The 13,396-nt window shown below is 43.1% G+C and overlaps 1 protein-coding gene across 15 annotated transcripts in view; it reads left to right on the top strand.

The window, feature by feature from the left end:
- The window catches only part of ENOX1 (ecto-NOX disulfide-thiol exchanger 1), a 383,990-nt gene that overhangs the window by 337,056 nt on the left and 33,538 nt on the right, over window positions 1–13,396 (top strand). For all 15 annotated transcript variants that reach the window (XM_074564894.1, XM_074565012.1, XM_074565005.1 and 12 more), the window contains one exon: window positions 1,215–1,399. In XM_074564894.1, coding sequence (XP_074420995.1) covers window positions 1,215–1,399 — 185 coding nt within the window. The remainder of the gene's footprint in view (window positions 1–1,214; window positions 1,400–13,396) is intronic.

The following is a 13,396-nucleotide window of genomic DNA, read 5'->3' as shown; positions in this document are numbered from 1 at the left end:
CAATTTCCTATAATTTGGAGTTTAACCATATTGCTATTGTAGGTGGGCAAGAAAGAATTCTGTGATACCAAGCCTGAAATCATTTAATCAGGAATGTAAATCAGTTATGTGCTTCAGTTACCAAATGTTGATAGAATTGGCTATGGTGGATTGTTGTTTTTTAATTACAGCTGCTCTGTAATGTTGTTGTGTTACCAGGTTCCAAGGAGGAAAATAGTATAGTACAGCAGCTTGCTATGCCAAATGACCACTGCTGCTGCCAAGTATAAATACTACCAGGAGTGGGCTCCTCTATAGGACGATAACCACATCCCTAAAGTAATGAATGCCACACTTCCCTATATGTATTTATGTTCCGATAATTTATTTAAATAATGTGCCTAGTACATGCTTTATAGCCTTCTGCCTTTTGCTACACAAATTTTAGCTTATATTGCAGACTGTGCAAGTCATTTGGCAAATGTAATTTCCATCCCTGCATACTAATCGATTTCTTCACAAACACCTGCTATCAGTTATGATAATAAAAATGCCATTCTAAATTGAAAAGGGGCCAAATGGAGCTTCCTAAGGAAATGACTTAAGTGTCTTTCAATGCCTTTAATGTAGTAATGTTCTTGTAGTGCCAACACTTTTTTGAGCATTTGCATTTTATATAATTTTACTCTATTACATCATTTTTCTGTCTAAATGGTTCCTCATAACCATTGCTACGAAGTAATTCACAGCGAGATTGGAGAGGAATTTCTGCGTTTCCTCTCCCATGGGATTAAACCCAGCAACTTTACGTAGTCAAAATTCCTTAGCACAGATCCGATTGGAACATCTGGCCGCTAGACTAGTGTAAATACTAAACGGCTGTATCAGTTCCTATAACATCGCTGGGAAAACATTGTCGAGTTGGTGGGTGCTTTGCCCTTGGACTGCGTGCCAGTTTCTTCCTAAAATATAAGCTTAAATTTAGCAGCCAGATTGCAAGTAGCGTTTGAATTATCCAGGGTCGCTTTATGGCTCCTTCCATCCCAGGAAATAACTTCCCAGCAACAGCCTGTGCCAGAACCTAATCATTTTCAGCTCTGCTGGGTCTTGTCTCAGCTCCGAAATGTCGCACTGGCTTTCAGCTCTATTGTCATCTCCCCTGACAATGTCCTCTGCGTTATTTGTAAGGAAACAATCTATTTTACTGATTTCTTTGCATTTTCATTTTCTCTTAGCTCTAGCCGCCCAGGCGTACGCGCTAAAGGAAGAGAACGATAGTCTACGATGGCAGCTGGATGCTTATAGGAATGAAGTGGAGCTCCTGAAACAGGAGAAAGGACAGCTCTTTCGAACAGAAGAAAGCCTTACGAAGGATCAGCAGCTGCAGTTCCTACAGCAGACAATGCAAGGCATGCAGCAGGTATTGCTAAGGAAAAAGAGAACAGGTCTTCTTTTTCTTTTTTTAGGAAAGTAGCACCATGGGGCTGTGCTGTACTCCAGACTAATAGTCATGAAGGTCCTGATTTCTTTTCAGAGTCAAAATCTTATGGATTTCAGATGGGGGAAAGGGGAAGAGGAATTGGGGGTACCTTTCGGGATAGTCATTCTAGGAATTCATAAACTGTAAACCCATTGATTCAAGAAAAGTCCTTGTGCATATTTATTTAGGAACAAATTACTTCGGTACATCCCCTGTTGCTCTCCTCACTTAATCCAGTTGGCCCTAATTCTGCACAGCAGTTCAAGAACATTTGTTGGGTGTAGCATAGCCAGTGCTCTGTGATGCTTGGGCTTGCATTCATCTGGTTCTTTAGATGCATCTCCACTTCTCCGCTTTGTCTTTTTTTCTGCTGACTCTTGTTCGAGGATGACTGAGACCTCTCCAGCTTGTCCTGCTAACTTGCACGTGGATAGCAACATCAACGCTGTCTCCTGAGCTCTTACCATTTAGGCTGACCCATGGACGGAACCTTTTCATTCAGGCAATTTTTTGAGTGGTTTAGTGCAGCAACAAAGCTTTTTCTCAGGCATCGGTCAGACAGAAACTGCAATGTGTGCCTGCAGGGGCAGTTCAGTGTGCCTGATCCATTCTCCCTGATTTGTCAGTGTGCTCCTGACGTTATGCTGGGCAGCTCTTGGCAAGCACATCCGTATTGCTCCCACTGCTTCGTCTGGCAGGTCCACTAACACATGAAGCGCCCCTCGTTCAACATGCGCGTGTCTAACCTCTTTCCTGCCCCCCTAACCTCTAACCTAACTTGTATTCAGCTGCTACCTGACAGAGCGCAAGGGCAGTGGCTCACCACGACACTGGCTTGGGCTCCCATCTAGAATGGAGCTTCTCAAGATGTCACTGCGGAGGTGAATTTTGCCTCCTCCGTCTGTGCCCTGAAGCAATGTGTGCGCTCCTCTGTCACTCTTGATTATTAGATTCCAGAAGGGGACAAGTTGTGCCCACTTCCAGATTGTACTAAGCTGCTTTTTTTTATGACAAAAACCAGGAGATGTTCATTTACCTATGAGCTGCCTGGTTGGATTAGGAGCGGCATTGCTGTCGTGGTACCCATCGAATCAAAAAAATCTGCAAATCCCACCTACCACCAAATAAGAGTGCACAAGACAAGCCTACGTGTGTGTTTATACCCCTACAAAACCTGCAGGGTTCTACCAAATTAGGATGATCTATGGTATAGTGGAGTAATTCTGAACAAAATATTTGAAAAATAGAAAATGAGTCATTGACCGTTCAGGAGTAAAATCTTTCCTGAATTTAGGAACAAAGTCATTAATCAGAAATACTTCAGGTTTCAGTATACTTTAGGTATGCTTGAGGTCTATTTCCGATCTTATCCTTATATAAATGGATACTTAAATATCACTGGCTTCATTAAATTTAACTGCATATATAAATATTGTGCTAAATTTTAGCCTGGTGCTAATTCTCCATTAAAATCAGTGAAAAGTGGGCACAAAATACTACTAAATCAAAATGCTAGAGCCCTGACGCTCATTTTGCATTATTATAATTTCCTACCTGGGGTCTGGATGAGGGATAATCAAGTCTGTAGACTATAAATAGATTTCTATTGTTACTTCAAGGAAATGTTAATATCTCAAGTCAATAACGGAACGCAACTTAATTTATCTCTCTGTTCAGCTAGCAATGGACACTGTAGTCCCTGTTTCTCTGAGAGTTTTTATGTTCGTGGGGATTTTGCTGTGAGGTACTGAATTTTTCTAGTTCGCCATCTCGGGGTCAGACCTTCTAACTCCCAACGGGATATAATTAGAGATGGCCCAAGGAGCTGGAGAAGACATTGCGGATAATCCCATCTGACAATATGCTGAGGAGGGCAGCAACACAGGAGCGCAGGAGGTGGAGTTCAGAATATTTGGTGGGAAATTATCAGTCAATTAAGCAGCTGGATGATGGCTTTGGATTTCAATGATTAGCCATAGTCATGACATCCCATAACCTTTGTGCTTTTCATGCAGTTCATGCATGCATATTTAGAAATAAACCTTTGATTTAGGTAGACTCTGTTTTATCTCAGCTTGGTTTTGTAAATGTTGAGAGATGACAACCTTAGCTGAAATCCATCAGTATAGCAGGTGCTCAGCTTCTATGGAAATCAGTCTCTCTATGAAATATTAAACATATAGCCAGGACTTGAGTAGTAATAATTTAACAAGAAGACCTGTATTCCCTTTTATGCTTTTGTATATATTAAAATTAATTTCAGACAAGGTAAACTGAATGCCATTGAATTCCTGAACCCTACATATATATCAGCATTAAAAAATGTATTCCTCCTCCTTTTTGCCTCTTCGTTCTCCCCTGCTTTTTCATACATCTCTTCTTCTAACTTTGAGAACTAGAGGATTAGTGATTTGAGCTGCAGCCTGAAAAGCAGGTTTATCTGGGATGCATTTTCAGACTCAAGATGTTTTTTTGTAAACATATTTGGTGCCAAACAATAGCAAATGACATCAGTGTATTTTTTTATGTAGTTCTACCATCTGGACATTTTTCAGGATTCTTTCCCGCATTTGCAGGACTGATGAAATGAATGTTTATTTTCTCTTCCATCACTCCTACTGATCAGAAGTAGCATCAGCAGAATCACACAGATGTTTGCTTATGAAGTATACCTTATGGGCAGCAGTCGCAACCTGCTTATTTATTGTCTCTAAAAAAGAAAATCCTTTGGACTAATGACACTGAACTTACTGGGGTTTTAGTCCACTCCCTCCATAAAACTGTGTCACAGTTTAATTCCATACCCACTGTGAGATCTCAAACAAATTGAAATAATGTCTTGTATCCATGGTAACAAATGAGATACACTTTACCTGATTTTGAGATGGAAATTGAATTAACTTGTCACTGCTGCATAGGTGGTATTGCCTTCAATTTATTTCTATAGGAGAACACACATACCGAGCAGATCACTTTCCGAATGGCTCCGTTTTTCCGGCAGTGTTTGGTATTCTCTAACAAAGTCTGTGATCACAAGGAAGGATGTTTTAGTCGTAACTATTTTTACAATACTTCACAGAACGGTTGTGAGAATTTCTGAAATCTTGTCTCTCTGCCTGAAATGTTTTACCAGGTACATGACTGTAGGTAATGCAGAAAATAACCATCTAGTAGCGTTGCTTAATGCTTGCCATTACAGGACTCAGTTTTCAGTGGGTATATAATTTTTCCAAATATTAACCATTTGGGTTAGCATATCCCATGTGGAGTAGCAAGCAGAATTCTTTTGAAAAACTCTCATCAAAATATTTCAGCCATTCCAAGAACAAAGTGTGAAAACCACGCTTTTCTCGTTTGTTGTCCACCAAAGAAAATTCTTGAGGAGAATGCACTTGCCACCTTCATGCTTTGAAACAGGCACTCAGAATTTGACAGTGAGTCGCTATTGAATTAATGATGTGGTTTCCAAGTCCTTTATAAAATCTGCCTGAAACTGATAGTATTATAAGCCTTTGAAAAAATGTCAGTTTGCCACGTAGGAGATGTCACTCATTAGCATATATCCAAGTAAATTTTAGGTTATTACTGGCCATCTGGGGTTGTTCATGAACAACCTCCATAATGCAGGCATCGGTACGATGTTTCGCTCCTCAAGTTAGTCCTAAATCTACACAGCACACCTCCTTTAGCATGGCTCTCTAATTGAACAAGCTAGTTCCATCTTTTCATCAGGCTTAATTGGCCAAGGTATGGGACCATGATTGCTTAGCTGGACTGATTCCTGAACTGGTTCATTTGCCAATCGGCCAGTAATTCTGCACTGTGCTTCATAGCATCATGTAAATATATGATAATGTTCTTTCCTTTCACAACTCCCTGAGCATGATGGGCCTAATTTAAGCTCCTGCAGGCAAGGGTGTCATCCAGAAATTCCCATGTAAAACATGCTTCCACCTATACTTTCTCCGGGAAATGTACACAAGTGCCTACAGTTCTTCTATCGCAAATGCCAGGGTTTATCTGGGACATTTAAGAGGCACCCCATTGCCCCAGTCCCCTGAAGGGCCTGATTCATTAGCCAAGCTGGGGTTCATAGTCCTAACAGACAGCGACAGCACCGGCTCCCCTTCGTTGGCAGTGGTGCATTAAAGCCTAGCCAGGGGGTTACTGCATGAGCAGGGGATGTGCGAGGGTGCCTCTCCTAAAATTACTGCTGGGGGTGGAAAGCAAGAACAACAGGAACAGGCGTGGGTGGTAGGCATAGGGCTAACACCAAGGCTGAAGTGCTGCTGCGGGTGCCACCGACTCTGTTACCTCGGGGTGTTTCATAGAATCATAGATTCATAGAATCTTCATGGTTGGAAGGACCTTTGAGATCATCAAGTCCAACCATACACACACCAAAAAAAAAAACCAAAAAAACCCCAAACCCCTACAATCTCTGCCACTAGAGCATGCCCTGAAGTGCCACATCTAGATGTTTCTTAAATACCTCCAGGGATGGTGACTCAACCACCTCCCTGGGCAGGCTGTTCCAGCGCCGGACCACTGTTTCAGTAAAGTAATTCTTCCTAATATCTAACCTAAACCTCCCCTGCCGCAACTTCAGACCATTTCCTCTGGTCCTGTCATTATTCACCTGGGAGAAGAGGCCAACACCCACCTCTCTCCAACCTCCTTTCAGGTAGTTGTAGAGGGCAATGAGGTCTCCCCTCAGCCTCCTCTTCTCCAAGCTAAACATGCCCAGCTCCCTCAGCCTCTCCTCATATGACCTGGTCTCCAGACCCCTCACCAGCCTGGTAGCTCTCCTCTGGACACGCTCCAGCACTTCAGTGTCTCTCTTGTACAGAGGGGCCCAGAACTGAACACAGTTTCGGCAGAAGACTGAACATACCCTGGCCGTGTTGATGGCCCACGTGGATGTCCCTCTGGTACAGCGTGATCAAAGTCTTCTTTTGTCTTGTCTCCTTTTTTCCCCCCAAACAATATCAATTTCACTCTAATAGCAAGGCAGATTGCGAACCTGAGCACTCGTAAGCCAGGAACCACCAGAGTTACCGCCTGTGTGTTTCGCTTCGTATGCCTCAGAGACCCTTCCCCATTCTGTGCTGCAGAGTTAATCATCGCCTATTCAGTACCTTCCTGTCCTTCCTGTTCAATATGCAACTCGAGGTCTTACTGCAAAGGCCGCATTGCTCCTGTCATTTCCTACCTACTGAGGACTAGATTTTGCAGTTTACTAATCGTTTAGCATGTGAAATAAATAGCAAGTGCATCTGAGACTTACGCACCTATTTTTAAAGGGCTCTGATAAATGCCAGGTGACTAGCAATCCTTTCAGGCTTTCAGTGCTCGTTCAGGGAAGGACAGTTTGGCCTGTGATGTCCCTCACCGTTGTGGTCAGGAGGGTGAGAAGAGCATCGCAGCTCCCTCCTTACACTCACTGCCCCCTCGAAGGAGGGTGGCCAGGGTATGTATTTGGTGACAAGGACTGTGGGGCGCACACAGCTTCCACAGTACAGTCACTGGGAGCCGGGTTAGGACCTATTTGTCTAAGTAAGATAGCACAAGGGTCATCTCTCAGGTTTTTGAGCAAGATCATATACCTCTAACGTAGAGTAACCATTCTGAGTCGTAAAGCCAGAGGTAACTAGTGTTGGCCTCACTGTGCTGCCTTTGAAATGAATTTGATTTCTACCACTCCCAGCCACTGGAGCAGAGCTAGTCTGTTTTCAGATGTCCTCACTGAGCTAGCAGAATTGTTTTTTTCTACAAGCAACGAAGGCGTTGCTCAGATCTTTCCTCTCCTATCCTGTTATGAAGTGTAGGTTTTTCTCATACAAGTAAGGGAAGAACTGAGTATTCCCATGGTCCCCTTTTTTTAAGGGAGGAAGAGCACGTTTCTGTCCAGGAGGCTTCATCAGCTAGTAGGATAGGGCATCGCAAGACCTTTTTTTCACGTCGCTCTTCTAACCAATCTGCCCCCTTTTAAATTCCAGTAAGCCTCAGCCGGCATTTAGGTCTGCAGCTCTCAGATCTTTCACAGATGTTGTTAACTGTCACGGCCATTCCTTTGGCTCACATACAAACTTTCTGAAATGTCAGAAGTCACGGACACATATGCTGTTGGCTGAAAATTGCCAAATCTGGTGCCACGTGAGCTCCATAACCATTATAACAACCATTTACCTTTAAATATACAGGTTCTAGTAGCAGTTTATCATTGAAATTAACACCATTGTTGAATAGATGGAGCATGTTATGGCTATATTTATTAATATAGCTTAAATGTAGAGGAGATTTGTAGACTTTTTTTTTTCCACCTACTTTTTGCTCACCAAACCTATTCAGTGTATAACCCACGCAATGTACTTACGCACAACTATGAACTGGTTCTTCTCCAAATGCAGTATTAAAGAGAAGGGTAAATAAGAGAGATAATAAACATTACCTCTTGTATTTGCATTTTACCTGCTGAATAAACAGACCAGAATAATTAAGTTGGAAATGTTTTTTATTACTACTCTTGCAGTATGAATTCCAGTTATATCTTTCTGTTTTCCTATAAAAGTGGCACTGGAGTAGTAATGGCAATATTGATCAACACCGATAATTTTATAGGGAGTGGATATAAAATAGGTGCGAGGGAGTGGACCCAATATCCAGATGTTCACTTCCAGGCCTGTATTTTCTTCTCTTACCCTACGGTTGATTTTTGGAAACTGGTTAAGAAATATGTGTGCTCCTGGGAAAGAGAGACATCTTCCCATAAGTATTATCTTTGTTCCCATGTGCTTTTCAGGGCTCTGTATAGTACTGTCCACGTTCAAACTTCCAGAAAATACTTACTCTTTCAGATTATATTAAAAAAAAAGAGCAGCTGGCAATTAAGTGCTAATTATTTACCAGATCTCAGACAAGCCAAATGGGTTCTCCTCTGTGTTTAACAACCTTTCCTTATTGAAAGTAGTGTTTAATTTCCCACTTCTGCCACCACCACTTCAACAATATTAGGGGAAGTGTAAATAAGGGCCTACAGATGCTTTAAGCACCATATTCTTGATAGCTGTTCTAGTGGTAAGATCTGGAGGGTAGCATCTTTTTGCCTGCTGCCACTGGCAAAGCTAAACTGAGATAGGCAGCAAGAATAAGCACTTTGGAGACAAATAATTGGACACCCATATTTTATTTAAAATATGAAAGAAATCAACTAGTATGTTCGTTAACATGCTTGTGTAGTCTAGTGGTGGTGCGGGATAGATCTCATAAGTTTTGGGATCAAGAGATCCTACGTGAGTCCTAAATACTAGTGTTGGCTTGCTGATTACACGGTTTCCAAATGCATTTGAAGCTTTCATTACTAGGAGTTCTGCTTCCACTACTAGGAATTGTGTTTCAATGGAAATACCACTGGCCAAACTGATTCTTTTCCCTAATGTCATTCTTTTAATTAAAATGTGTCAGGTCTTTTTATTCTCCTTTAAAATTGGTAAAAGATTTCTTCTTGAATTGGAAAATAAAAATTTTAAAAATGTGTTTCGGTTTGTGGGGGAAGAGTGTGCTGTATCACGCTCATTTGCAGTTCCATGAAAGACGAGATGGGATCATACAGTTGAAGTGCCATTGCCTACTGAGGAAGTGTCCACAATGGACAGGTATGGGTGAAAGGTTGGAGAAGAGGAGGTTGTTATGAATGTCTTCTTTTGACTGTCATCATCATATCAGGTTGCCTTGCAGGCCAGATACGAGGGCAGAGGGAACATGACACTCATTTAGGATCATCCTTCTTCCTTTGATCAGGATCAGACCAAACTGTAAGCCCACCTGCCTCCTCACCTATTGCCAGTAAAGTCAAGGGCTATGTAACATGCCAGTCACCTCATTTAGCAAAGGTAGGAGGGAGCTTTATTGATGAGGTGTGATGGGCTTCAGTCAGACTTCTCCCCTCCACGGATCACCATCAAAATCAAAGACCTTGTGTAATCTGCTCTGAAAGTCAGATCCCAGAGAGGGATCCTTGATGCTAGCACAAAGTATTAGTAAGTTGAGAGAATTTCACTTTTGAGAGGAGGGATTGATTCTGTAAGGTTCCTAAGGACTTGGGTCTTTTCTGTAACCTAAGAGAATTTGTCTTTCTTGACTGGGGTAAGAGACATGCTTAAAAATTCCTTAGCAAAGGAAAGCTGTAGGACTGGCTCTTAAGCTATTCATTGCATCATCCATGTTCTTTTTTCGTCTACTGTCCAACCCCAAACACTGCCTCTTGTAGTTGGTGTGGCTGAATTACTATGCTTCATAGAAACAAAATAATAGTGATTTAATTATCTGATATCTATTAGGTAATTTTTAGAACCATGGAATAATGTAAGTCAGTAGGGACGTCTGGAGGTCGCGTACACCATCCCTCTGCTCAAAGCAGGATGAGCTCTGGAGTTGTCTCAGTTTTGCTCAGGGCCTCGTCTAGCTATGTTCTCAGTGCCTACAAGGATGGAGAAGCCATAGTTTATCTGAGCCCTTGTTCACATGGTTGGCCACCCTCACTGTGGAATATTTTCCCTATATGTAACAGAAATATTTCTTGTTAAAATGTGTCTGTTCGCCCTCAGTCCTTACCTGTGAAGAGCCTGACTCCAGCTTCTCTGTAACTTCCCTTTAGGTAGTTTCAGCCTGTCCATCTGTCTGTTTTCTCATTTGGCATATTTCTCAGATTCAGTCCTGCCTGCTCCTGCTCCGAGTGCTGTAAAGCTGTAGGACCTCTGCAGTCAATCTTATAACAAGGGGAGGGGAACACAGCAAACATCTCCCTAAGGAAGCAGCAAGACAGAGTTCTTCAGTAGTGCCACCATAGACACCCATCAGCTGTATGCCCAGCACCCCGGCCCCCTCTGAGGTGGTTAACCTGTGGAGCTAACATCTTCAGCATGGTCTTTGCCTCTGGCCAGAGGAAAACTCACTTTGCAAGTGGCTGCCCAACAAGCAGGAGCTGGGCTGTTGATCCACGTGCAGCTCGTCACCAGCCCAGGGCGAGGAGCTCAGAACTGGGGAGTCTTTCGTCATTGCAAACCCCACGATCCATCCAAATAACGCCGTCATACGACAGAGGCAGTCCCTGAGAGGTGGGAGGGATGAGAAACGTTATGTTGTGTTTCTTTTTATTGCCTTAAAAAAAACCCCACAATCATACTCTTAATTTCAATAATGCCTTGTCATACATTAGGATGGCATGTGTGTTGCCCTTTCTGCTGCAACATGGCTAGCTTCTTTGAGGGCTCATTTCTAAAGCTTCTTCAACTTGTCTTTCACATTCTCCTGTTTCCTTGGTGATTTGTCTGGCCTCATCAGCGTCTTGTTACTAATGCATATTTGCTCAGCTGGGAAGTCACTTTCTCATTATTCAAGCCCGCCATGTGCTGGCCATTTGTGATATGAAATCTCGTCTGTCTTTAAAGACAGAGAAAAACACACTTCCAGAAGATGCGTGGAAGTACTGGGAGAGGGATTTGTATTTTTATTTTGCAGTTGGTTGTGTACCTGAGATTTCGTTTTGATTCATTATTTCTTTTCCTTCTACCTAAGGAGGATTCTGAAAAGAAATATTTACCGTCCTTCCCCTCTGTATTTGTGAATAGCTTCTAAGAATTTTCAAACACTTATTTTCCTAGCTGTTTTTTTGTCCTTTTCCATTTGGCAAACTCTAGCTTCTTTTTTTTTCTATAAAATAAAGTTAGAAAAGACACAGCAAGGTTTTGCTTGGGGAAAAAAAAATAATCTCAGGAATTGCTAGCATAAGTGAGTGTTTTAATTTTTAGGTGAGCTCTGCAGTCATTTCAATGCCTGTGATTTGGTACTTTTTAGATCTCTGATTCTAGTGTAGTTTAGGGGAAAGGGGTGCACTTTTGCACAAGAGAGAGCTGCTTCCCGGGGTTTCTGTTTAGTGTACAAGCCTTGGTTTCATGGGGACTGAAAAAAGTAGCCTTGGTTGGGTTACAGCCTGCCTATTTGAGGCGTGTAAGTTTTGCCTTCATTTTAGGCACCTAGTGAATCAGGTCTCCCGGTTTTTCCTCTACAGGGACATATTCTCTATAGGTAGTAAGTGGAGAGTAATATGCTGCCCCCAAACATTATATGGATAGGAGAATTCGGTTTGCCTGAATTCACTAGGTGTCAGAGGTGGCCATTCAACCGAGTTGGTTCAGTAAGACCATCCCTCTTTGACTGATGTGCCTCCTTCCCATGGCTGAACAGGCTGGGGGTGCTGAAACCGCCTGCGCAACCTGTGATCAAAGTCAGCGCTGCCACCTCAGAGGTGTCCGTTTGTCTGCTCTTCTTTATTCCCCTTTCTTTAAGGTCTTTGTAACCTTTTCGTACTTCATTTCAAGCAGCTGTTGAGAAAACCGTAACCAAAATAGCAAGGGTAGGACCATTCAGCAGCATAACTGCTAAACTTGTGGCAAATGCTGGTTTTTCTTTTTCATTATTCTGTCAGCCTTACAGTATCTTAAGTGCAGCCTCAGGCCCTGTGGTCTCTTCTGATCTGCCTCCCTTTTCTTAGCGCGCTAAGTTGATGGTTTCATGCTGGGAACCGCGCTTGCCTTTGGAGACCTTTCTCTGTCCTGCTAGGCTCGGCGTGTGACCACGCTTGCAGATATGTCCGTAATTTATATTTAAATGTACACATGTAACACTGTTCTTTTGGGGAGCAACGAAGAACCGTGGGCAGGGAGGAGGAGAGGAAAGAGAAGGAGTGTTTCGTGGCTGCACAGTGGTACACTACAGCAAGCTATTACTTTCCCTTTAGGGCTTCTCGTATATTTTGAGGCACTGTGTGTTCGGTTGTTAGCATTCTTGGCCACACTGGCACCCGCGTTGTACACAGTTTGGGTAATTCAGCTGGCTTCAATAATGCCATCTATGTTTACTGTTTCAGAAGCTGCGAAGACTGGCTTAAGATGGTAATTTTCTGTCTGCGCTTTTGAGATCTGCGCAATATGGGCGGCGCTGAACTGTCTCTGACAGAGACTCATCAGCGGAGGTGGGAATGTGTGAAAAAAAACCAAAATAAAACACACACACCCTTCCCCCCCCCCCCCGACGTATAAAGAAATTAGCTACCTGCTTATGTGCAGGGAGGATTTGGTCCTCGTGAATGAAGGAAGCTTAACACTGGAGAGTGATATTTACCATTTCTGTACAGAGCAGCTCCAGAGCTGGCACTGGAAACAAGCACGCCTTGCATTTTTTTGTCTAAAATGCATTGATTGGTCTCTGGAGAGACAACCTGTAGGTTAATTATTTCTCCTTTCCTGTCTCCTCTCTGGAAATGCCAGTAAGAGGACATCAGTGATGTCTACCAGTCTGATCTAGACCTACTACACGGCTTTATCCCTTAGGGTCAACCTGACAGCCATGGTGACAAATGGTTTTGCTTGCACGTAGACCAGCTGAGCTTCCAGACTGGTGCTGAGGGATCTCTACCATGTGCAGGTGTCTCTCTCCAGGATCCTCAGAGCTGCCATGAGCACCGTAAGATGCTTTTCGGCTTCCTGACACTGGGCTTTTGTCTCAGGGAAAAGACCCTTGCATAACTTGCAGGGGACCCTCAGAGACCCAAAGAATTGCACACTGAGGACCACTGGGAGGCAACAGAAGAATCAGCCAGGTATTTCCTGGCTGTGTAACCAAGAAGTCACTCCTTGGCCTGAGGACGCTGGGGATCTGCTGTCTGAATGCCATAGCTGTGCCACAAAGTTGGGGGCATCAGGGCTTAAAGGAAATGGCCAGAGAAGTTAGACAAGATTGAAGGAAGGGACACTTTGACAGCTGTGCTGGCAGTAGCTCTGAGACAAGTCAGCAGGATATAAGGGGTGGGAAGCGGGGTAGCAAAAGCTGGGTGGGTGGGCATGAGGGAAAGCTCCGGCAGAAATGCTGGATGAGATG

Source organism: Larus michahellis, chromosome 1 (genome assembly GCF_964199755.1).
Source record: "Larus michahellis chromosome 1, bLarMic1.1, whole genome shotgun sequence".
NCBI lineage: Eukaryota > Metazoa > Chordata > Aves > Charadriiformes > Laridae > Larus > Larus michahellis.
The sequence above is the reverse complement of the archived record's forward strand: the minus strand, read 5'-3'. Positions and strand labels throughout refer to the sequence as shown.